Raw genomic sequence first — 27,210 nt, forward strand, 5'->3', positions numbered from 1 at the left:
CAGATTAGGATACAATATTTGATCGAAAGCCTAACAATGAAATCTGGTTACTGCAAGTAAATTAGTTGATATGATGAAATTCGCATGATTCCGACCCACGACATTAATCAACTCTTCGGTTAATACATTTGACCTGATCTTTCTCTAAAAGACTGCGATATTATCTTGATGAATCAGGTCAAAGGCTTGTAGAGAGACAGTAGAAAGCGATGATTCGGCTCGACCGCCACCAAAGGGAAGGTCTTCCACCAAGCTAGGTGTTATGCCCGGTGAACTGCGGTTCCGACGATGTTGTGTCGGAGGTTGTATATAGCTCCAATCCGTGAAATCTTTGCTTGCGCGATTTAGGTTTTTCGCTGTTTTTTACTGATACCGTCGCGTGATTCTATTTTTTATTTTTGTGACTTGTGGCGTATAGATTTCGCCACAGGCTTTACGTTCCAACTTTATTATTCTTCATCTACTTACATTTTTTTATTTAATTTTTCAAATTTAGGTCTCACATACCCATGTCATTGATAACATTTGTTCTAGACCTTGTCTAGCCACGTCTCTGGCAATAAACAAGTTCATCTGAATCCATATACATAACTTTTTCTGAATACTTATCTCTTAAGTGCTGGTTTTCATCCTCCTTCGTTTTATTAAGCATTAAGGTAATGAAATCAATCAATTCACTATGATCATGTTCTTCTCCGTACACAGAACTATGCGCCGCGTGCGCCACACGTCCGGACCAATCGTATGCCTTTCTGAAAATTATACATACACACATATTATCACTATCCACAATCTATATCCCTCGCGGGGAAGACAGAGCCAACAGTCTTGAAAAGACTGATAGGCCACGTTCAGTTATTTGGCTTTAAGAAAGAATTGAGATTCAAATAGTGACTGGAAATTGTATTTCTTCTTAAGGCCCGCTTTTCTTTGTTCACTTACATATTTTTTAATGATTAATGTAAGTAAAACGAACAAATTCATACTTCATAACCCTAATTTTTTCTAAAAAACATCTTTCCTTTTAAAAAAGAAAGAAAGGATAGAGACGTGAATAAATTATTATGTCGTAATAATGTATGTGAAATATGTACTTAAAACAATATGGATAAAATCACGCGTATTTACGGTGTAGTCAGTCACGATTTCTGCATACTTCTCCACATTCATTACTCTCTTCGCGCAAGCTTATCGGCTTAGGGTACTCTCGACCTGAGCTACACCATATGACGATATATTAAACCACCATAAATTCAAATATTCGTCAGATGTCATAGCTTAAAAATTATTAATATTTTTATGACTTACCTAGTTATGTTTTTAAGAACCAAACCCATCGCCTTTCGAAAGTCAGCAAACGTGTCGCCGAGTAAGGGGGTCAGGAAGGAGTGGCCAGTGGTTCGATACACTTTATGCTGATTCAGGGCTTGCATACTTCGATAGTTGTTCCGCTGCACACCCAGCCTGCCAAAAGCTCGATACTGGAACATACAATCTTACATACATACATAAAATCACGCTTTTTTCCCGCAGGGGTGGGCAGAGACTACATTTTTTCAATTGCAACGACCTCTGCTTACTTCATTAATATAAATCTTATATATAAAATTCTCGTGTCACAATGTTTCTGTCCGTACTCCTCCGAAACGGCTTTACCGATTTTAACCAAATTTTGCATGCATATTCAGTAGGTCTGGGAATCGGCTAACATCTATTTTTCATACCCCTAAGTGTTAAGGATTGTCCACACTTAATTTTTTTTTTACTACAAATTACTTAAAAATTATTTATATGGCAAAACAACGTTTGCCGGGACAGCTAGTTTAATATACAACTAAATTTCTCAAACACCGTGTATACAAGCTAAAACTACACTTTAAAAAAATATATTGACAGGTTTCTTGTTCATATCGCCGAAGAAACTTAAATACATTACAAAAATAAAACAGGGGTATACTTTGATACGGATAATGTGGAGAGTATGATCGTAAAGCATTCTAGTATGCAATCATCCTTACTTATAATTTCAGTTTCTAATCATTAATTTTTTCAGATATTGTATCACTTCTTGATATAATATAAAGTACAATATTTACTATACATTCCATTTTAGGTACCAATGTTACATCAATATATCTAAAGTTACATAATTTCATTAAAAAAACCTATTGAGTTAGCATAAAAAATGTAAATGAAACATTTCGTCATTATAATATTGGAGTATCAGTAGTAGTATCGTATTGGAGTCATCAGATGTAATAATTACCAGTGTCTCGGGGACATATAACGGCGTCTCGAAGACGATCCATATGACAGCCTCCTCGCACTGTGGAGATGAGAGGGAGCCCGCGTACGAGAAGTATTCCCTGTGGTTTGTGTTTATCAAAGCCCTAGAACAAAGAAACCATAGGAATTTGAATATTTAAGACACTAGCTGTGCCCGCGACTTCGTCCGCGTGGAATAGTTATTTTGGGCATCATTGATCTGTTTTTGTTTTGTATTTGTTTTCTGTGTGTATTACTAACACTAGGCTAAGAACATTGTTACTAACAAATGGATTGAAAAGTCTGAAATAAACAAATTATATTATAAAATTATATTATTGAAGCCCTCAAGGATGAATAATTTTTCCCGTTTTTTTTTTAACATTTTCCATTATTTCATCGCTCCTAATAGTTGCAGCGTGATGTTATATAGCTTAATTCTAATATTCTAATATAAGCCTTCCTCGATAAATGGTCTATTCAACACAAATTTTTCAATTCGAACCAAACGTTCTTGAGATTAGCGCGTTCAAACAAACAAACTCTTAAGCTTTATAATATTAGTATAGATTATATCAAATTTTATGATCATCCTAATTTCCTCTACGTTGTTTGATTTAAATCATTACCACAATTCAGTGCCACAACAATTTTATACTATATATCGATTCTGAGAACACCTTTATTATTATTGTACATGCAAACATACCATCACGCATGTCTCCCATTGGAGTAAACAGATTACTATGAAGTTCCACTCGCTACGATCCTTTCAGACCTCTCCCGCTTCCTCCACACTCATTACTTTTCATACATATTCGAAGATTACCCACCCATAACATCTCCCTTTTTAAGACATTCGAAATTTAGACCTTATAGTTCGACGAGGCCGGCCCTGTCTCAATTTTACAGTCAGCTCCTATAGGGATAGAAAATAAAAATATGAGAAGGTTTAAAGGGATAAACCTACTCATATTTTTATTTTATTTTTATTTGGAGTTTTATTAACAAATACGTTTTTACTTTTACTAATCCTACTACTATTATAAAGGCGAAAGTTTGTATGGATGTATGGATGTTTGTTACTCTTTCACGCAAAAACTACTGAACCGATTACCATGAAATTTGGTATGTAGGTAGCTGAAGACCCAGAATAACACATAGGCTACTTTTTATCCCTGAGTTCCCGCGGGATTGATAGGGTTTCCATGCGGACGAAGTCGCGGGCGGCCTCTAGTTTAATAATATGTACTTAGTACTAATTTTTTTGCCATCGCATTTTGGCATCGCACTGGCATTGCATTGCCGTGTGGTTCCCGGCACCATTATAAAAAGAATAGGACCACTCCATCTTTTTCCCATGGGTGTCGTAAAAGGCGACTAAGGGATACGCTTATAAACTTGGGATTATTCTTTTAGGCGACAGGCTAGCAACCTGCCACTATTTGAATCTCAATTCTATCATTAAGCCAAACAGCTGAACGTGGCCTATCAGTCTTTTTAAGACTGTTGGCTCTGTCTACCCCGCAAGGGATATAGACGTAATTATATGTATGTAGGTATGTATGTACTTATTTTTTTAATGTACGTAAACTTCAATCTGTAAAAAATCTGATCAATTGCAATATTTAGATTTAATCTATAATTCAGCCATCTAACTAAACGTGATCTTCGAGCCTAGTTACTATTGGCTCTGCCTACCCTGTACATGATTAAGACGTGACATGTGTGGATACGTGTAAGGACCTGATTACCTGATGTTCAGTTCCACGTTATCCAACTTCGTGCCCGGAACCTTGAGGTTTAGGAAATAAGGAATGTCTTCGGTTCTCACAATGTTCTTCATCCAACCCATTAATAACTGTATCACAAGAATAAAAAATGTAATTTTATTAAAACAATTTACATTTAAAATGTTTGTAGCTCATTCTCTTACCGTGCAGATGATAAAATTCAATCAAGGGATAGGCTTATAAACTTGGGATTCTTAATGTAGGGCTAGCAACCTGTCACTATTTGAATTCCAATTCCATTTAGATATATAGCTGAAGATAGAGTTATAGTCTTTTCAAAACTATTGGCTCTGTCTTCTCCGTAAGCGATAAGGACAAAATTATGTGTATATATGTATTAAAAAAAATTATCTACGACGGATGAATTTACGAGCTACAAATTTAAAGCAGAAGCAAGAATGCAGACCGTCTCAACAAAGTGAGATGGAAATCATTGCGGAGGCCTAAGTGGTGTCCTACGGTTGATATTATTATGATGCTGATGTACTTATTCCAATACTTAGATAGATAGATAGATAAAACTCTTTATTGCACCATAATAGAAAACATACAAAACAACACAAAGCAGATATAGATGGTACAAAGGCGGACTTATCGCTAAAGCAATCTCTTCCAGTCAACCTTTGGGTGGAAGGAAACCAAACAGGAGATCGGCGTTGGCGCAGAGCAAGATAAATCAATTTTTGAACATAATAAAATACATACAGAATATATATCTATATATAATACATATAAATACATACAAACACGCATAAATACATATAAATACATAATAATAACATATACTTAGGATAGAGTAGAAAGATAATGAGACCTAACGAGATTTTTGAAACTATTACTACTTACATTCCAAAAAACTACTAAAATGGCCAGACCATCAAATTCTTTGAGCGCCTGCTCCACATCGCAATCCTGACGAATGTGGACGAAATGGATCTCCATTGGAAATCTGCAATGAAGACATTAATAAAATGTCTTCTCTTTCCACAGAGGGTAGGCAGATATCTTAGCTACATATCTTTCTACTTGCCACGATTTCTGCATACTTCTTTCGATTCATCCACATTCATCACTTTCATGCAAGGTCGTCGATTAGGATACTTGATAACCAGTAACAAAAAATATAGGTACACCCACGAAAGATCACGCAAGATAAATGCTTAAATCAATAATAAATGATAAATAATTATCAATTCACAAGAAATCAAAACTGTATTCTTCTATACTAAGTTTTCAGTTGTTTTAATGCGATCTGCTTGATCATGCCGTGTGATCATGCCTCATCCATCACACTCTTCATGCAAACTTGTCTATTCAGAGTACATGACCTGACTTCCCACCAAGATATTCCCGCTTTAATCAAGGAACTATCGTTTAGGCCTTTTTCTATCTATACTAATATTATAAAGAGTTTGTTTACTTGTTTGTTTGAACGCGTTCTTTTTGCGTTAAATAGACCATTTATCGAGGAAGCCTTTCTCGATAAATGGTCTATAATATCACGCTGCAACTATTAGGAACGAAGAAATAATGGAAAATGTGAAAAAAAAACGGGGAATATTATTCATCCTTATGAAAAATGAAAATATTTTTGAAAATGAAAATATTTTATTATCGCGGGCACAGCTAGTGAGATATATTTGACATCAGTAACATTGTATACTCACTTGTGGCCATCTATCGCATGCTCCGAAGGCCAATGATAGTGCACCTGCTCCAGACGATACACCTTCCGAAGCGGGCCTCCAGTCACGGTGGGGTCCGTGCCATTCATTGCCATAGATATGAATTGTACTGCAATTTGCGAACGTTAGCTAAGTTATATTAATAACGGGTTCGAATTTCATATCAAATTTATTATTGTTGAGCCGAAAATACAGGATAAGGGTACAAACATAGAAACAGACTTTGTCCTAGCCGAAACTAAAAGACCTTCTCACACCAGTGCTTTTAATAGCTATGCAATTAATTTCCCGAACAATAAATATCTCTAAAGAATACGAAAGAATGAAGGTGACAATCCACGTAAGGGGCATTCAAACAGCTTCAAGCTTAGAAGTTGTTTGGATGTCAGCAGAGTATGCAAATTGTGATAATAACCAGAATTTTGAACAAACTTCTTAGTCGTACCAGAATTATGTAAGTTATTAATAATCTATTATCTTTGCGTGTGTCCGCCACATGCTTCAGTACACGGGTTTACTACAAAATTTGCTCGGGTTGACTACAAAAGGTTAAGTTAACATTACGTGTATTTCCATTATTGAATGCAATCACAGGCAGCGGTTCTTGGTAATTCTTGAACTTCAGTGGTCCCCACTTTATAAAGTCCATGTCCAGATCTCGGGTGGCATTGGCTGATATGATATTGATGGGAGACTGCCTGGTGCCCTTGCCCTTCTTGCAGAGCTCGCCAGGCCACAGCTCTTCGCCTGCAGCTAGAAATAAAGGCAGCTTATGACGGCATCATAAAATCTCAAAATTCATTTAGATTTCACGCACACATACATAACCACGTCTGTTCATTACAACATAGACAGAGACAACAAAGTGGAATTGAGATGCAGATGCAGCAACAGATTGCTAACCTACCGTCATAAAAATAATCTCAAGTTGATAAGCAAACTACCAAGATAACCATAATTATCTTCAAATAAAGTAAATCTATGAAATAGAGATACATTTCCGTAATAACACATTGTTACATTAGCAAAGACATTTTTAGCTTGTGTCATAATCAACCAGTATTATAAATAAAAAAGGAATACAATTTCAAAAATTTCATCTTCTTTCCGACCTTAGTTCCGGTTGCATCATCACCGCTCTGGAGAAGGACGGAGGACGCCTTTGATCACGGGTCCTGGATAGGGTGAGTCAGGTTTTATAATAAACGATTCCCATCTGACCTCCGTAACCTTTGCAGGGGGACCTAACCCGTATTGGATTTATCTTGGTTGCCTAAATGTGCAGGTTTCCTGCTGCTTTTTTCCCTCACCGCAAGTTTAGTATCCAAATTAAAGTTCATTAGTTCTAAAATAGTCATAGGTACATGGTCAGTGTGGGATTCAAACCTGTGCCTTCATGCTCATCACGCATTTGAACCGGACACCTCACCGATTCAACCACCTACTCACTTTCTAACTGGCTGAAAATGTTGTGAAACTATTTGAACTAAATACATTTTAATCACCATAGCCTTAAAGGTCGTGTGAGCATTATTAACACTTACGGCCAGTCTTCCAAGGTACTTTCTCCATGTATTTGATGTAATAGCTCTCATTAAAATACTGGAACTGAGCCGGGCCCCACCCTTCATTATTAGCTTGCTTTATTGCGCCTTCTATGCCGCCGGGCTCCTCAGGACTGCCGAGCTCCTCAGGAATATCGGGCTTTTTACCCTTTCCACCCCCTGGCTGGCAAGCCTTGCTCAAATTTAACATTTCTGATATAATTAAAACTATAGCACACTTCATTTCTGTTCTCGACTATCAAATGCTGTTTAGTGAAGGTAGTGACCGTCTGTCGCAATCTTTTCTAGAGATTTATCGCACTAGGGCTGCCAATAGGAACACTTTTGAATGGAAAAGACATTGTTTTAATGAGGATGTTCATACTCTTTACCAGAGATGCAGGCAGAGACTACATCTTTTCACTTGCCTCAATCCTTTCATACTTCTTTCGCTTCATCCATTTATAACTCTTTTCATGCTAGCTCGTCGAGTTCAGGTACTTTGACGATCACATTTTCTTACATTTACACTGCTAGTTGTTGCGATGTTGGATACAAAAACGTTATCATCTTTTGACATCAAACATAAAGAGGTAAAGATAATTATAATTTTTTTTTTAAGGAGTCTTCGTAAATTCTGTACCGATCATTAAATTCTTTCACTATTAAAAACGTACATTATTTGCGGATACAAAGCGAAAATATAGAAGACGCGGCATAAAAAGCTACACTGGAAATAGAGAAGAAGCGGCGGAACAAACAACACTGCATTATTACAAAGACATCAATTTACAAACATAAATCTTAAATCCAAGGCGATAAAGTATTTTTATTTAAGTACATGAACAATCATTGACGTACTATAAACAATATTACGTTACGTTGTTTATAGTTGAACGAAGTGAACAATTTAAAAATGAAAATGAATGACATGACCCTGCTGATGATACCCACGTGTGTAAATATTACAGAATCCAGATTCCGCTTTCCATTACGTGTTTTGGTTTTTCGTTAGCGACGCCAAAACATCGATACTTTATCGATTTATTACATACACAAACGACCCGCCCCGGCTTCTCACGGGTAGCATTTATAGATATAAACCTTTCGCAGGATATTTCCAACATTTAAAACAGTAACAGTGTGCCGTATGGTTCCCGGCACCAGTACAAAAAAGAATAAGACCACTCCATTTCCCAAGGATGTCGTAAAAGGCGACTAATGGATAGGCTTACAAACTCGGGATTCTTTTTTTAAGCGATGGGCTAGCAACCTGTCACTATTTGAATCTTACTTCTATCACTATGGCAAATAGCTAAACGTGGCCTATCAGTCTTTTCAAGACTGTTGGCTCTATCTACCCACAAGGGATATAGACGTGACCGTATGTATGTATGTAACACAGTAACAAAATCCGTCTACAACTTTCCGAAAATACTCGTAGCGCATCCATATTATCATTATTGTCTATTTCTATTTTATTTTGTTGATGCTTTTGGACTTGTTATTTATAAAAAGTTATGTAAAAAATTATCTCTTTATTTGACTGACTTTACAACAACCAGCATGTTGGTTTCTATGCTCCTAAAAGCTAGCATATGAATAATTAAATATTAATGTCAACAAGCCAAGAAGAAGCATACTGAAATAATGTGACAATAATAATAGGCTGAACGCTGCACATTAGGATGTATTGCGTAAAGCTATCGGGGTATTTAAAATATCTTACTTTCACGCACACTTTCATTAGATTTATGTACTCTGAATATTAAGGAAAGGAATACAAATTAACTACTCAGATTGCTATGATGACTAGATGACAAAGATTATAAATTAAAAACAAACCATTTCATAATTCTTTAATATTTTACACACAAAAAAGGAACGTCACAAAAAAGGGACGCTGAAAAAAATTGCTGCATTGTCACTTTCTTCTGACAAATCTAAATATTGGTATCAAAGTACAAATAAGTATTTTTCATTGTTGCTAATTTTAGCAGTAACGTGTTCGTTTACAAACTTAACATTTATTAAAACATTTATTAAATTACATTAAAATAAAGGTAGTAGTAGTATTTAGTAACGGCCTGTGTAAAAAAAAATGTTTAAACACTTAATTTTTTCTTTGAAAGCATTGACGAACTACATCGACGTACTGATCTAAAATTATTGCATTTTCCATCAATTGAGTTTTATCTCATTTCTAAACGAAGTGTAATTTGTTCCATGTTCCAAATATTCAAACACTCTCGGGAATATTAGCCTGTCGGCCGTGGCGCCCCACACGAACTCGGTGTGACTAATTTTCTTGCCGTGAATGACGAAATTATCAATCGGGACTCTGATCGTGTAAAATAGTTTCAAAACATCAGGCAGAGTCGCTAACCAGTCTTCACTGGAACTGATCATCGCTATTGGAACTGTCACCTCTGATAATGCATATTCTGAAAACATGTCACCGAACTTATGAAATTTCCCACTCGCAGACATCTGCTGGTAATGCTTAATTGTATTTATGGAGCCCCCGGCCGGCACGTGATAAAGCAACGATGAAATAAACTCGTCTGTCCACTGTGTATACTCCGGTAAGCCACTAAAAAAGAACAGTGGATTCGTGCAAAATATAATCAATCCCTTACAATATCTCCTGGCTATGTCGTGTGGGATTTTCCGTTGAGGTAACAGTTCTCTCTCCCCCAACTCTTTTAATAGTGTAAAATTCGATTTCAATGGACCTTTGATATTGTTCATGTACACCATGGGAGCTAACAGAATTGCTATTCTAAAATACTCGTTGTACCTCGGTTGCGTGGACAACAGCACTAGCAGGGCTGCGGCTCCCATAGAATGTCCAATGAAATTGATCTCCTCTGTACTATTTTTAACTTTTCTAATATAATCCAAAGCTGCTGGTATATCATAGATTCCCATTTCATGAAATGAGAAACTCCAATACTCCTCGCAATCAACTTTCATTTCAATGTGTCCTCGTGAATAGTAATTTCCTCTCGCGTTTATCATCCACACGTCGTAACCCATGCTGGACAGCAGGTAGGGTAGTGATTTGTTAGCACCCAATAAAATCCAATCGGCAGAACTGCCTAGAAGTCCGTGATGAAGCAAAACTGTGCCAATTGTTTCGTTCATACAATCATCGACATCAATTCGATGTAAAGTTAACAGATATCCATCACTAGTACTGATGACATGAGACTCCACCTTTTTCCCGTGAAGTGCTGCCAATTGTGGAGTTGACAAGAAGGCTGGGGGATCCGGCTCCTGGTTCCTGAACTGTTCGCTCGGCACGCTGCTCATTCTTTCAGTTTGATACACTACTTTATAGCCTTCCGGAATAGCTTCACTGTGGATAACTATATCATGGTTCAGTCTTCTATTGCCATTTAGTAATGCTTTCACTCTATCACCAATTCTTTCAAAAAAATTTGTAACATCTCTTCCAAATTCGTTCATTTTTTCAATCATTATGTCAAAAAATTCAAAGCAATTAATATTTGAAGCTTGTGTCACTAAAACTCCTAATATTATTACGAATATCTTCATGGTTGGTGTAACGGCGTCGAGAATCCGAGGTTAGACTGACTTTGTTTCAGCTTTGGCGCTGGATTGTTATAATTTCATTATTCATTAGTTTACAATATCAAACAATGGACAACGGGTCATAATGGCATCAACGTTACAATTAAGCAATAATAATTGATAGATACGTATCATTGGACAATTAAATGATTCATTATAAGAGACGCCCTTAGGACTACTCAAATTAGATTAAGCAGCTCTTTTGATATCAAAGTTTAATATACACTTTTATCTTGATTTAATACCCATGGATGCCGTAAAAGGCGACTAAGGGACAGGCATATAAACTTGAGACTCAATTCCATTATAAAGCCGAATACACGATATACAGCCAAACGTCGCCTTTTAGTCTTTTCAAGACTGTTGGCTTTGTCTACCCCGCAAGGGATATAGACGTGAATATATGTATATATGCATAATTTTTTCATTTAACATGCAGAACCATAAAATACAGAATGTAGGTTACAGTGATTCCCACACGATTATGCGGAAAAATTAAATATACCGTGAAGCCACCCTAGCTTCTTCCAGTTTGGGGAAGTTTCTTTCTTAACGACGTAAACAATTTAAATCTAATGCAATATGCAGACCCGGGCGACTCTCCCCCCCCTCCTCTACACCCCCCACTCCCTCTTACCTGTCTTTATAAAAAAATCACCCTTATTCGTATCGCGTAAACCAAACCTAAGGTCATTCGCGAAATTACTGTTAATTTTCCAAAATGATATGGGTTACATTGAATTTAATTTATTTATAACCCAGAAAAAAGAGGGTGTTATAAGTTAGTATGTATATCACATCGATTAGCAGCCATAGAACCATTTAAATGTAGCATTTTTGTAAAAAGAGTTATTTATATCTTTTAGGTTACATTTCTTGTTCTTAAGAAAAATGAGAACAATATTTTTTTAAGGAATTTATAAGCTTATCCTTGGACCGGCTTTTACAATCTGCACGCAAAATCAGCTGTGCAAACGCTTGCAAAGTCGAAACAGTCTGTGATTAAAATGACCAGTATTTTATAATCGATAATTACAAATAAAAGTAAATAGTATTGCCGAGAGCGGCAGATGTCCACCCGAACGGACTTCTGGAAAATCCATCGGACGGCGGCAAAAGCTTTTAATTATTACATGCTTTTTTTTTAATTTCACAGATTCTAGATGGAAAAATTGTGTGATTTTTCTGTGTATATTCGACGAAAACAATCCTGGTACTTACTAAATAAATGAGAACATCTGTGGTCCTTAAATTTCAAAGCTGACTCTTGTCAATGGAGTTAAATGGAGCGTCCTCCATTCATCTCTTTTGTATGTATTTGTTTTTTTATTTGTTGGTATGTTGTTACTTTACTTTTTGCTTAATTAATCGAAATTGATCGAAATGTTTTATTCTTGGTCTTCCATTTCGTCTCTTCGCATGAATATTTCCTTCTAAAAAAGTTTTTAGAAATCGTCATGACTGATTAAATGTCCAAACATTCTCACTCACTTATTTTCAATCGTTTTTAAAATGATTCCTTCTCTCTTTTTTTGAATAACACTCTACACACTATCTCAATAACAGATAAAAAAAACAGTGACTCTTTTCTGAATTATTTACATTAGGTAATTTTTTATTAACTTTAGATTTTAATAACACAAAAAGTCCTTTTACAGTGGACAAAAACATCGTGAGGAACCCTGCACATTCAGGCAGCTGGATGTGTATGACTTCAACGGTGAGAAGCGACTTTTGACTAACCTCCGTAAAAAAACCTGACTCACATAAGACATGAACCCTGGACTCCTCAACATAGTAGTGAGGGGGTAAGGTAACATACAATGTTACATTCACTAAAAAATTTAAGCGTCTTCCTATTACCGTTATTAATATTGCGCTAAAGAAATCCACAATAAAACCTTTATTATAATACCTTTAATATTTTTCCCTTTTCAGTATTATTTTAGATTCTTAGCTAACACGGTTTATGAGATACAGCCTGATGACCAAAAACGGACAGACAAACAGACAGCGGAGGCAAATATAAGGTCGCGTTTTACCTTTTAGGTTTACGGAACCCTAAAAAAGTTCATAGCTCAATACAGCAATGAAATTGGCAAAATCAACATTCTCACACAATCGAGTTATTAAAACAAATATGAATAAAAACAAAAACTCGGTGTAATAATAAAGGCGCAATAAAACACTGCGATTTGTACGTAACTGCAGAGGCACGGCAACACCAGGCTCATACAAAATGCAGCTCCCCCCCCCCCTCCCCGGCCCACCCTCGCCCGATACCCCCCATTTATAAATGATTCGAGCTCAATTTCCCTGCTCGCCTTGCAATATTGTTTGACTTGTAGACAGGACACCAAAATCTGAGATTTTACAAAAAATACGACTTAGAGTATATTTGGAAATCCATCTAACGATATAGATTGTTACACTTCATTTTTCGATTTTCATGAGCTTTGGTTACTCTCAGTTTGACCTGTTTGTATGTATGTTTGTCCGCGATTATCTCGCGTTTCGCTAAACCGATTCCGATGCGGTTTTCAGAAAAGTGTTTGTTACGTTTGGGAACCGGTTCAAAAAGTTAACCGACTACAAAAAGGGAGGATTTTGATTGGAGCCGGTTTTCTTTTTGAAAACTTATTAGTGACCATTGTCACATATATACAAAATGTAAAATGAAGTTGATTGCAGCATGGTCACACTATGAGTCTGGCTCTGAAGGTTTCCTCAAGATTTTCCCTCGCCTTAAGAACATTATAGCAATCAATAAAGGTAGTTAATATATATAACTCCGAAAAATCATTGGAATAAGACCTGCTGTATATTTAAAGCTGTGCTTCACCCTGTGCATCAGAGTTTGTATTCGGGCATCTTAACCGTTCAACCACTGATGGCCTCTGTGGCGGAATCCCGGCCAGAGCATGACGAGAAACGAACTTTCTCTGATTGGCCTGGGTCTTGGATGTTTATCTATATAAGTATTTATTTTAAAATATAGTATCGTTGAGTTAGTATCTCGTAACACAAGTCTCGAACTTACTTCGCAGCTAACTCAATCTGTGTAATTTGTCCCGTATATATTTATTTATTTACCCCCGCTCTCCAAAACAGGTCTTAGTATATTTTTGTTTAATTACGCCGCACCTTTGAGAATTAAATTAGTAAGAAGCACAATTTGGAGCCCCGTGTTTGTAGCTACCCTTATTTCGTTTTCACTCGACGTACCATTTTTAGGTGTCTCAGATGAATTCGCTTCACAAAAGAAGGGTAAATTTAATTTATTTGTTTTTAATATGAGCGTATTCTTTTTTAAACTTGGTATTATTTTCTGACTGTCAGTCGTCTTCCTCCTGGCTTGAGTCCCGGTTGCATCCTCACAGCTCTGGAGAGGTGCCCGGGGTATGCCTTTGAACATCCTGGATTGGGTGAGTCAGGTTTTTACACGAAGCAACTCTCATATGACCTCCGTACCGTTTGCTTGAAAACCTAACCCGCATTGGATCCATGGTTACACATCCATTTGCCTGAATGTCGAGATTTCCTCTACTATGTTTTCCCTCATCGTAAGAGCATCGGTTCATTGCAATGTACATAACTTCCAAAATTATCATTGGTTCATGGCCGATACTTGTGCCTATGCGCATTACATATTTTAACCTTACCGATTCATCTATTATATTCTATCTGTCACTGACCACTCTGAATTTCATTTTCCTCACAAAAAAGTGACCTTTGAGAGACTTGCATTATTGGCTCTGCTTATACGATCAAAGATTGAGTAAGTCAGTTAATAACACAAAACGGCTCCCGTGTAACTTTTGGGATCTAATTTTATCGGATTTAAGTCTTTACCCTACGGTCGACAGAACTAATAATCTTCTTAATTCTCTGGTTGACCAAACAATGAAATCGGGATTAAAAGAAAGCAGCAGGTTGTTTTTTTTTTAATTAACACGATGAAATTGAAGAGGCTGGGCCTACATCTTATTTATTTATCGTAGAAGACAGATGACCTGATGATCGACACGCAAAAGGTTAGAAGCCACGGGCAAAATGTAGTATTAATAACACGGACAAATAAAACAGAATTAATAATCCTATGCATATTTCAGCAACTAATTCGGGCACGGTGGCGATACAATTAGGGGCGTCCCCTTCCGAATGCACCCCTCGAAAAAAGTTAGTTTTCATAATAACTCGTACCCTCCGATTTTTAATTAAAAAAATGATTATCACTAACATTATTAATGCAAAATCTTGTTAATGTTAATTAGTATGAAATTTTAGTGTCGTGTGGTTCCCGGCACCAGTACAAAAAGAATAGGACCACTCCATCTCCTTCCCGTGGATGTCGTAAAAGGCGACTAAGGGATAGGCTTACAAACTTGAGATTCTTTTTTTGGGCGATAAGCTAGCAACCTGTCACTATTCGAGTCTCAATTCTATCTTAAAGCCAAATAGCTGAACGGCCTATCAGTCCGCTAAGGACTGTTGGCTCTGTCTACCCCGCAAGGGATATAGACGTGATTATATGTATGTATGTATGAAATTTTATGACGAAGTCGCCTCAATGTTTGTGTCTTCTAGCAGACATTTAAACTTGAGATACTTCTTCCAGGCGATGGGCCAGCAACCTGTCACTATTTAAATCTCAACTCCATCATTAAGCCTCACAGCTGAACGTGGTCTTTTAGTTTTAGCAAGAGTATTGGCTCTGTTTACCCCGTTAGAAAAAAGACGTGAGTAATAGTGAGTATATGTAAGAATTGGAATCTCAACACAATTATACTCGTATTTACGCCGAGCGAGTGTGGTTTGCCGTTAATTTTTTTTTAACATAGATAAAGAAAAAATTATAAAGGTCCAAAACGGGATGTAAAACATAAAGCATTGCCTCCCCGAGTAGGTACCTACTAAGTACTGCATTTTTAACAAGAGAAAAACCATTTAATTTTCTGATCCCCTCATTTCGCCTTTGAAGTAAGTAGTTACACATTGCTTTGACGCTAATTAAAAACGTTGCGTTTCTATTCAAGGAAATTACATTTTGGTTCTTTCTCTTCGTCTTTGATAAATTCTAAGCTGTGAGGTCTATCGTAGGTCGTAGTCATGTTGAATTCTTAGCAAAATTCCATGGACTGTCAAATCAAAATACTATTAACATACGTCACTTTTGTATAAGTACCTTACGGAGGATTCAGAGTCAACAATCTCGAAATAACTAAAAACCCAAATTCAGTTAAATGGCATAATGATGGAATTGAGATTCAGATGTTGAAGATTGTCAGTCCGTATAAAAGAACAATCCTGTAGCGGGAGCGATGATTCGGCTCGACCGCCACCAAAGGGAAGATCTTCCGCCAGGCTAGGTGTTATGCCTGGGGAACCGCGGCTCCGACGGTGTTGTGTCGGAGGTTGTATATATAGCTCCAATCCGTGAAATCTTTGAAATCGCGTCTTAGATTCTTCGCTGCTATTGGTTGAGCGCGTCAATTTCTTCGCGATGATTGACAGTTATTGTGAGATTGGATGTTGTGACGAGTGGCGTAGAGATGGCGCCACAGTACTCCCCCCCAAGACCGGAGGTCTGAAGTCTTGATCTTGCTGTGCAATCTGTGCTTCAGTAGCTTGCAAGTGCCAGTTGTCTTCCAGTGAGTCGGAAGTTGCTCGAAGTCCTAGTGAGTCAGGAGTGAGCCGTTGCGTTGCTCGTAGTCTGCGGTGAGTCGAGACAGTAGAGAGCGAAGTCGACTTGTTGGCGCCGGGAGATATCGTGCAGAGCTGCCACGCTGGAGAGAAGAGCGGCCGTCGAAGAGATCCAGGCGTGGGCTGCGGTAGATGTGCGGTCGCTGAAGTCGATGAGAGTGAGTGCGGGTGGAGACAGGACCAGGAAGCTCGTTGCGTTGGCTGCGATGGACCTGCTGCGATACCCAGTTGCTGGCTTGCTGTGAGACTGCTTGCAGAGTGAGGAGTGATGCTGAGGATTGGAGTTGATGATGATGGAGAAGGTTGCTTCCAATCACGTCGGGGTCACCAATGTAGCGGGAGCGATGATTCGGCTCGACCGCCACCAAAGGGAAGATCTTCCGCCAGGCTAGGTGTTATGCCTGGGGAACCGCGGCTCCGACGATGTTGTGTCGGAGGTTGTATATATAGCTCCAATCCATGAAATCTTTGAAATCGCGTCTTAGATTCTTCGCTGCTATTGGTTGAGCGCGTCAATTTCTTCGCGATGATTGACATTAGTTGTTTGATTTGATGTTGTGACGAGTGGCGTAGAGATGTCGCCACAGTACTCCCCCCCAAGACCGGAGGTCTGATAATTGTTTATTTAATACATATCTACATACATATAATCACGTCTTTATCCTTTACGGGGTAGACAGGGCCGACCGTCTTAAAAATATTGAGACACTACTAAATGATAGAATTAGGATCCAAAAACAAAGATGAAAGTCAAGATTACTAACCAGGTTAATTTAGCCATTCCCTAAATTGGCTTTTCTTCATTATTATATCAGCAGGAAAGCTATACTACTATATTCTTATTAAAATACTAAATGACACACAGTGAGCCGTATAGTGTAAGGTCAGGCATACACTTGCATACATACATAGCCTATATACCTTTGTTGATACTCGTATGACTTGTTGAAGCTGCATCAAAAACTGCATCAAAACATTTAAGTTTTTTCTCAAAATGGTGTTAATGAATGTAGCGGGAGCGATGATTCGGCTCGACCGCCACCAAAGGGAAGATCTTCCGCCAGGCTAGGTGTTATGCCTGGGGAACCGCGCGACAGACGATGTTGTGTCGGAGGTTGTATTTATGCTCCAATCCATGAAATCTTTGAAATCGCGATTTGAATTCTTCGCTGCTATTGGCTGAGCGCGTCAATTTCTTCGCGATGATTGACAGTAGTTGTGTGATTTGATGTTGTAACGAGTGGCGTAGAGATGTCGCCACATGAAAAACAAAATTATATCAATTTTTTTTTTTGTTTCAAGCCAAGCTCTCTCAAAAGCAGGCCAAGTCAAATCAAAATAGTTTTCTCACAAATAACCTTATTTTTTCCGTTAAAACTTTAATCGTTTTTGACGACCAGGGCCTAAGTAACAAGGACGCAGCGAGGCGAATAATGAAAATGGCAATACGTTTGTTGGAAATAGCCTAAAACCAGCGGCGGGAGTTCACGATTGCACTCAGAACTTTGGGCCCGCATAAATTTCAGACATTATATTGGTATGCAGTTGCAATGCAACTTTCATTTGGTATAGAGTTTTCTCCGTTAGTTTTCTGTAATCAATTGCTTTCTCTTGTCGAGATCTTAGGAAATATGAAGAAAGAAAGGAGGAAAATATGATAATTTTTTAAAAAAAATACAAATTAAAATATGACAATTTACATACATACATAAAAACACGCCTCTTTCCCGGAGGGGTAGGCAGAGACTACCTCTTTCCACTTGCCAAGATCTCTGCATACTTCCTTCGCTTCATCCACATTCATAACTCTCTTCATGCAAGCTCGGCGGTTTCGGGTACTTTTGACCTGACCCTTTACCAGGACGTCCTTAATTTGATCAAGATACGTTCGTCTAGGTCTTCCCACCCCGATCTTTCCGTTCACACTCACAATTTACAACCCAAAATATATCAAAAATTCTCCGCTCAGCAAATGTATACATAAAGTTTTTAAAAGACAGCCTACTGTCTTAACAGAAAGGACAAGTTCAACTGTATGACTTAATAGAATAGAATATAATAGAATGGAATAGATTTATTTTCAAAATTGAATACAAGGTATCACTTATTGACGTCACATCACTTAAATCGAATTATAACTACTACCGCTTCCAAAGCGCATGTGTAGAAGAAGCGAAGGAACAAACTGCACTGCAGCATTTTCGTTCGACGTCAATATACAAATATAGATCTCTTAAATCTAAATCATAGACGAATGCACATTGTCTTCATTAAAAACATGAATAAATGTAGATCAAGTTATTTCAATACGATACATACGTATACTTAATCACGGCTAGATCCCTTGCGGGGTAGACAGAGCCGACAGTTTTGAAAAGACTAACCAACCACGTTCAGCTGTTTGGTTTAATGGTACAATTGTAATAAAAATAATGACAGGTTGCTAGCCCATTGTCTATAAGAAGAATCCCAAGTTTAAAAGTATATTTAGTCACTATTTACGACATTCATACTTAAATAATGAAGCGGTCGTATTACTTTTTCTGTGAGTCCACACCTGGACGGACTTGAGTTTCAAAAGTACTATCACTTTTGAATTGATAGCCCATCGCTTAAAACAGTACTTATAATTCCCTTTATTCACGTTAAAATAATATTTTATAACTGTACAAATCCTTAAAATCTTACTGACGGGACAAGAAATCAAGTATTTTCTTAAACTTTACTCTCCATCTTTCGCAGTTGAGCAAAATAACATCTAAAACAATTTTAACAAAACTAATCTCGTGGTTTACCGTTGGAGCCCAGTGTTATTTGTAGTTCTAATCCGTGGCAATAAATAACAAGGAAAGGTATTGCAACTCTCCCCTTCCCAAAATAATATCAATAAGAGGGAGGTATTGTTGAATGAAATGTTTTAAGATTTTTAGGGGTTTTTTTTATTTCTCTTTATGTGATAAATATAGACTTATTACAAAATAACAACACATACTGTCCTTACTAATATTATTAATTCGAAAGTAAACTATTGGTTGTCTCTTCCCGCGTTATCTACTGAACTAATCTTCTTGAAATTTGCGTATATAATTAAGAGTCTGGACAAGAACATAGGGTACTTTTAATTCTGGTAATAACTAAAGTTCCCGTGGAATTTGAGTAAAACCTATATTAAAAAGTAAAAAGTAAAAAAAAAAGTAAAAAGAATTTATTCAAAGAACACCATAACAAAAAGACAAAAAAGGAAACAAAAGATGTACAAAAACAAACATGTAGTATGGTGCTCCCGAAAGGGTACCCCCTCAGCATAATGCTGGCCGTAAACAATATGCTACACGGCCAGCGCTGATCTTCCGGGGGTATATTATTTGATAGGTGGCGCTAAATACGCGCGAGCGACGCTGCGGGTATAAGTTAGTATATAAAAGGTATTAAGAACGGCAAACTACGTAAGTGCCGTGTGGTACCCGGCACCAATACAAAAAAGAATAGGACCACTCCATCTGTTTACCATGGATGTCGTAAAAGGCGACTAAGGGATAGGCTTATAAACTTGGGATTCATTTTTAGGCGATGGGCTAGCAACCTGTCACTATTTGAATCTCAATTCTATCATAAAACCAAACAGCTGAACGTGGCCTATCAATCTTTTCGAGACTCTTGGTTCTCTGACTCGAAAGTAAGAAACTGCATCTCCGAATCCCACTTAAATCATATACATAATTATATTAAGTATTTATGCTTTAAGGGGTAGACAGAGATAGAAGTTTCAAAAGACAGAAAGGTCACGTTCAGCTGGATGCCTTAATGATAGAATTTAGATTTAGATAGTGGTAGGTAGCCCATCGCCATTAAGAATTTCAAGTTTATTTCCATTTTTGTTGAATTATACAAATTACTTGTAGTTAGTGAGAAAAAACATACTGTGTAAACTTATATACAAGGTCATGTTGTACATTTTGTTTGTTGTATAATGCGGCACATAATCTGAACCAAAATACCAGTCTCCCTTCGATTGCTCAAAGCGTTAACTGCACTTTCCTGATGACCACTGTACCATAATCTTCTCTCGAAAGTCATTCAAGTCTTGAGCAAATCCATCTTGAAACTTTTTACACCGCCATCTTCCTTTTTGCCTTAGAACTAAAACAGGCAGTGCAGAAAAAAAGTATGTTTTTGAAAAGAACCAAACTGATTATCATTTCTCAAACTCGATAGCCTTATTTCTAATTTCATAAGTCCCATAATAAGAACTTGATGAGTAATTATTAAAATTAAGAAATTATTATTTGTGTCTCCATTTGGATATTTTGAAACTGCATAGCCGATTAATATTTTCTTATTCGACTTATTATTACATGCGGGATAACAAATTGCTGTATTCCCAACACAGATTTAAAAACATCTATTTATACGACTGTGATTCCCATTGAGGATTTATATCAAACTAGCTGCGCCCGCGACTTCCTCCGCGTGGAATAGTTATTTTGGGCATCATTGAAGCCCTCAAGGATGAATAATTTTTCCCGTTTTTTTCACATATTCCATTATTTCATTGCTCCTTATAGTTGCAGCGTGATGTTATACAGCCTAAAGCCTTCCTTGATTCATACCTTGGTCTATTCAACGCAAAAATAATTTTTCAATTCGAACCAGTAGTTCCTGAGATTAGCGCGTTCAAACAAACAACAAAAAACAATTTTTCAGCTTTATAATATTAGTATAGATATTCAAAGTCATGTAATCATTAAATCTAGTAGATTTTTACATGTTTTAATAGTTTATATGTTTTTATAAGTAAATACTATTAACTATCACTTACAGAGCTGACGGGACTTGACGACGGACCGCGAAGATTCTAATACCTATTAAGGCTATAAACAAAATATCTATGGAAATTACAATAAATCCTGTATAAAATGTGACAATCACATGACACCTGATGCCACAAACATAACCAAAACAAAATCTAAGACTTCAGCTACGAACGAGATTTACTTAGAACGATTGATAATAATAATGTCTTAATCTAAAAACTATATTAACTTGAAGTCTTAATTAAAAAACCAAGGATGCCTTTCAAGAAGGTGATGCGAGGGGTGCCCTCTGACCAGCTTTACGCCGAAGGTCTGATGGCTCATGACTGGGAGGCGATGACCGCTAACCAGAGGGCCTGCACTGCCCGACTGGGCATCACTATACAGCAAGAGCAGGAGGCCTACTTGATAACCCACCCTGAGGTACACGTAATTAGAATAGAATAGAATAGATTTATTTTCAAAATTGGACACAAGGTATCACTTATTGACGTCACATTACTTAAATCTAATTATAACTACTACCGCTTCAAAATCGCATGTGTAGAAGAAGCGGCGGAACAAACTACACTGCAGCATTTACATTATACATACATATAATCGTGTCTATATCCCTTGCGGGGAAGACAGAGCCAACAGTCTTGTAAAGACTGATAGGTTTGGCTAAATGATAGAATTGAGATTCAAATAGAGACAAGTTGCTAGTTTATCGCCTAAAAGAAGAATCCCAAGTATGTATATAAGCCTATCCCTTAGTCGCCTTTTACGAAATCCATTTTTTATAGCAATTATGAGAGCAATAATCGTGAATGGAATAAAAGATGTATGCAGGGACTATGTTTTGTTAATTAATCTAAAAAACCACCGCTCCGGATGGTACCTGGTTCAAAGGATATCCTTAGCCATCCAAAGAGGAAACGCAGCTAGTGTGATGGGTACCTTTGAGCAGGGTACGATTCGGGGTGGAATTTTTGACTGACAATTATATATTACATTTAGAATGAATACCCATTTAGATTAATGGCTTTTTTATTTTAATTATGATATACTAGAGAAATTATGCCGAAGTCCAACTTAGTCCCTGAGAGTGTATCTGTTGTTGTATTTAAAGAAACTGCTATGATAGGCACGTTAAGCCATTTTCTCAATTAGTGATGATCAAGCGCCGTTTAATATTTATGGTCAAACAAACCACGTCTGATGCCGTGGGGTGTTTTAGATTTGAAACTCAGTGGGTGGTGAGGCCGGCGGCGAAGCACCCTCTCGATAAATTTGTACGGTAATTAATGTCCAGTCGTTACTATAACAGAACTAGCTTTCATACGGGATATTGCTTTATTGGAAATAACAAAAATCACGACTGACTGGCACGTCTAATATTAATTATTAAATAAATAAGTGCCGTGTTGTTCCCGGCATCACAATAAAAAAGAATAGGATCACTCCATCTCTTTCCCATGGATGTCGTAAAAGGCGACTAAGGGATAGCCTAGGAATAGAATAGAATAGATTTATTTTCAAAATTGGATACAAGGTATCACTTATTGATAGGCTAATATAAACTTGGGATTCTTATTGTAGGCGATGGGCTAGCAACCTGTCACTATCTTATCACTAGGCTCTGTCTTTCTCAAGGGATATAGACGTGATTATATTTATGTATGTATTATGTATGTATATAAATATACAGATAACTTTGAGTAAAGAATGTATCTACCTATTAGGAATCAAAAAAATTTCAAATTCCAATTCGCAAAGTATATTAGATTCTTTTATAAATTATCAATCTAAGAGAACATTATTGGCTGAAATCGCTAATTCACAGTGTTTTTAAAAGGAAGAGTCAGTAATTGTAGTCGGTTCGTCTAAAATTTTTATTTTAAATTTCGTTTAAATTCAGGTTCGCGCAATGTTGGAAATATTTGTGGCGAAAATGACACTTCAACACAAAAGAAGGGACATCTTGAAGGAAGCCGCAGAACACTTCACGAGACCAGATACTGAGCTGGATGAAGAAATCAGGGAGAGACTCAAACTACCGCCGGACGTGCCTTATACTGCGGTAATTATGTATTATACAACTTTCTATAATATATGTATATGATAATTATGTATTATACAACGGCAGTGCCGTGTGGTTCCCGGCACCAATAGAAAAAAGAATAGGACCACTCCATCTCTTTCCCATGGATGTCGTAAAAGGTGACGAAGGGGTAGTCTTATAAACTTGGGATTCTTCTTTAAGGCGATGGACTAGCAACCTGTCACTATTTGAATCTCAATCTTAAAGCCAAATAGCAGAACGTGGCCTTTCAGTCTTTTCAAGACTGTTGGCTCTGTCCCCGCAAGGGATATAGACGTGATTATATGTATGTATGTATATACAACTTTCAACTGTTATTTTAACTCAATGGGACTAGTGAGATAAACGGATTAAATCCCCGTCTATCCCACTAGTGCCATTATGTTGTCCCATGGCGTGACAAGTGAGATGATTTTGTCCCAGAATTCCCGTAGGACATGTATCCCAAGGTTTTACCAACGAACATCAAGTAATAATTATTATAGATATACACTGTCTCTGTCAAGCACTTAATTATTAAAATCACTTAGAAAGTGTCATCTGAATGTATTCGTAAGTAAATTAACTACATTATGCCTTTTGTCCTTATCTTAGCTTAAGTACAGTATATACATTATACATATATGATATTTTTATACAATATATTGTGCCGTGTGTTTCCCAGCAATGGAAAAAAGAATAGGCTCACTCCATCTCTTTCCCATAGATGTCGTAAAAGGCGACTTCGGGATAGGCTTATAAACTTGGGATTCTTCTTTAAGGCGATGGGCTAGCAACCTGTCACTATTTGAATCTTAATTCTATCTTAAAGCCAAATAGCTGAACGTGGCCATCAGTCTTTTCAAGACCGTTGGCTCTGTCTACCCCGCAAGGGATATAAGTGTGAGCATATGTATGAAGCTGAGAAAGATTTTTGCCGGTGTAAAATAGTTAAAAAAATTAATAATATCGAAGAAATGCAAAAAGGAGAACCCTATCGAAATATATCTATATTTTTGGGTTTAGTTGTAAAAAGAAGAATATTAACGAAATTAAGCTTTGAAGGTGGTAGGTCCCTACGCATTTTTCATATTGTTATTATTTTCAGCAAGACAAAGAACCTTACAAGTTCAAGGATTTGGACCTGGAAGTAGACCTGAAGAACATAATTCTAGAGCACTACCCCCCGGAACCGTGGAGGGTGCCAACGCCATCTATATCCACCCCGGACACTGTTTCATCATCGTTCTTATCCATCATCACTTCTGATACTACACTGCCGACGCCTGGTAAAACTGCTTCTGGATTTATATTATGCATTTATTAGAGTTCGCTCAGTTTATAAGTACCGTGGGACGCAAATTACAGAATTTGCGTCCCACGGGAATCTTCATTCATTTGCTATGTTGACCTACGTAACTTTGATGTCTTTTTTGTATTTTTATCTTGTAATCTTAACTTTAATTATAATTTACACAGTCGCAAAGTCTGTTCCCTTCATTGTAATTCTCTATCATCATCATCATTTTCATTGTATTGCTCTTCTAAATCAAAAACTTGTATGTGGTATATTTTAATATGTTATGATTATTTCAGAACCCATACCCACACCGGAGCCAACGCTATCCGAGACTTTCCTAGGTTTAATTTCGAACACTGTGGATAAAGCAATCTTCCTCCACGTCGACGACTACTCTCTACGATATGACACCGCCTACGTAGAACTGACGCGAGCTGTAGAAGAAGCTATGGAAATTCCAGTAATTGAGATAAAGGAAGATATAGCAGAGCTGTATTACAACGCATACAAATTGTTCGAACTTGATATTATGGAGAAGGAAAGGATTGGTAAGTTATGTAATACAAAAGTACTTAGTGCTAGTCATATTCGATGTAATTGAATAAATAAAATAAATACAATTAAAAATGAAACAGTACGATAGGAACGAGTCATTGTAAACTTAGCCAAAATTACTCTTATAAAGTGTTGTAAAATTTTGGTATTATAGGTATTTGTATCTTAAAAAAGGTTTTTTCGAAAAGTAACCTTTTTAAATATAATTGAAATTGCAGCTGCTGAAATCGCTTGGGAAAAGAGGATGAGAAAGAAACTGAAGAGGACACTAAGAAGACAGAATAATTTCAGAGGTAACCTTTTTCTAAAGTTGCAACTATTTGTGCGTCGTGTTATCATTGGTCGGTTTCACCAATATTTGGTTTTGTTATATCATCAAAATGTCAACATAACTTTCAAATATTGTATTTCACTACCATAGTGTGACAAGTCTGTAATTTTATAATAGATTCAATAATGATTATTAATACTCATATATAATTAACAATTAACAATGGCGTTGACTCTTTGTAAAGTAATTCTATCGCAATGAATGATCAGAAACAGCCTTCCAAAATGATGGGTTAATACAAGCTTATTTTTAGCTCAAATTTAGATGTATTTACTTTGTCGTTTACCAATTATAACATTTCAGGTTATGAGACACCCCCAACCCCCAAATCGCAGATCTCATCCCACGAGAGTTACAAGAAGCCCCCACAACGACCTTGCGCTTGCCACCAACAGCATCACTATAACCGATATCCTAAGGTACAAATTTATAAATAGTAAGTATTACATTACGGACTCTGATAACTATCAATAAAATATGTGTAGTTTTTTTGATAAATTGCTTGTTTGCTCGGTTCGTTGCATTTTCACTCATTTCTTCAAAATCAGCAGGAGGCTAGTATCAAAGTTTGAAGACACTTGGACCAAGTGTTTATTAGAATCTTCCCTCCCTCACATCAACCCGTCTATTCTATAGTACATCTGCCGACAAGCACTCTTGTCTGTATTGAAAAAGTCCTAGCGATTATCTGAGAGTGGTTTGGAGTGTGGAGTTCTGGGATGTGGTCTTTCTGTGGGAATGTAAAGATGTGAAGTGGTCCGATAAAATAAACAATTCCAACCCAATTCAATCATTAAACCTAAAATTACTAACCTAAGCTGACACATTCAGCTTCCAGGCCTTCCAGCGTTCCAAGCTTTTCGAGATGTTTTGCATTATCTACCACTGAAGGGATGAAGACGTGACAATGTGAATCTCAATTAGTACTGACTTAATCTTTACTACTATTAAAGGACCGTTTCGGCATCTACCTCCCTCGCAGCAAGGAGTTTAGCGCCCAGAACGTGACGGTGACCCCGGCCATCTCCATGGAGAGCATCGAGGAGTCGCCGAACCAGCAGCAGGAAGAGGACGCCAAGTCCATGGTTAGCAGGAAGTCAGCAGTGTCCACTAAGAGCGGCAAGAAGGCACCCGTTGCCGAATAAGATTTTTGTGGTCATCGTTAAAGAAATGAGATGTTAATTTTAGATTTAGTTTTACAAATAAATACATATATTGTGGTATTCTTTTTGTTGTTGTTATTACACACACCTTATCTCTGACACAGGCCATAACGACCTGTGGAATCTTACCGCTTTCGCCAAGACTCAGGAGAAAGGACAGTCCAAATGTCTGGATCAATTAAGACAATTTCGTTAGTGTCACTAGTCTCATGGGACTACTGTGACTAAATTGTCTCATTTGTCCCTCCATGCGACAATTCATTATCAGCAAATAAAGAAAATAGTCCAAAGTATATCAATATTCGATATTACGGAAATAAAACTAACGGTTAACAAAAATTCATATATTTAAGTAAAACTATAAATAAAACTAATACTGAAATACAACTAGGACAATA

General features: G+C 37.1%; 3 protein-coding genes across 5 annotated transcripts; 1 reads left to right on the forward strand and 2 right to left on the reverse strand.

Annotated features, from left to right (window-relative positions):
* Positions 1–541: 541 nt before the first annotated feature.
* On the reverse strand, positions 542–7,538 carry LOC106130507 (putative carbonic anhydrase 3). Of its 2 annotated transcripts, XM_060953753.1 has the most exons (8): positions 7,288–7,538; positions 6,308–6,496; positions 5,726–5,852; positions 4,905–5,007; positions 4,020–4,126; positions 2,267–2,390; positions 1,309–1,481; positions 542–752 (listed from the first exon to the last, which is right to left on the reverse strand). In XM_060953753.1, exons 1-8 carry the CDS (start codon positions 7,529–7,531, stop codon positions 542–544), a joined length of 1,278 nt encoding a protein of 425 aa, XP_060809736.1. In that variant the 5' UTR covers positions 7,532–7,538. The 2 variants fall into 2 exon arrangements, with proteins under 2 accessions (XP_060809736.1, XP_060809737.1); XM_060953754.1 differs by lacking the exons at positions 4,020–4,126; positions 4,905–5,007.
* On the forward strand, positions 6,759–26,840 carry LOC106130536 (uncharacterized). 2 transcript variants are annotated; one of them, XM_013329389.2, is made up of 8 exons: positions 6,759–6,927; positions 21,409–21,824; positions 23,302–23,463; positions 24,572–24,752; positions 25,060–25,311; positions 25,537–25,611; positions 25,953–26,068; positions 26,603–26,840. In XM_013329389.2, exons 2-8 carry the CDS (start codon positions 21,657–21,659, stop codon positions 26,792–26,794), a joined length of 1,146 nt encoding a protein of 381 aa, XP_013184843.1. In that variant the 5' UTR covers positions 6,759–6,927; positions 21,409–21,656; the 3' UTR covers positions 26,795–26,840. The 2 variants fall into 2 exon arrangements, with proteins under 2 accessions (XP_013184843.1, XP_013184845.1); XM_013329391.2 differs by having other exon boundaries at positions 26,632–26,775.
* LOC106130506 (lipase 3-like) lies at positions 9,469–10,770 on the reverse strand. The gene has a single exon (XM_013329356.1). It carries the CDS (start codon positions 10,768–10,770, stop codon positions 9,469–9,471), a length of 1,302 nt encoding a protein of 433 aa, XP_013184810.1.
* Positions 26,841–27,210: the final 370 nt, after the last annotated feature.

The sequence above is a fragment of the Amyelois transitella genome, chromosome Z, assembly GCF_032362555.1.
Source record: "Amyelois transitella isolate CPQ chromosome Z, ilAmyTran1.1, whole genome shotgun sequence".
Classification (NCBI taxonomy): domain Eukaryota; kingdom Metazoa; phylum Arthropoda; class Insecta; order Lepidoptera; family Pyralidae; genus Amyelois; species Amyelois transitella.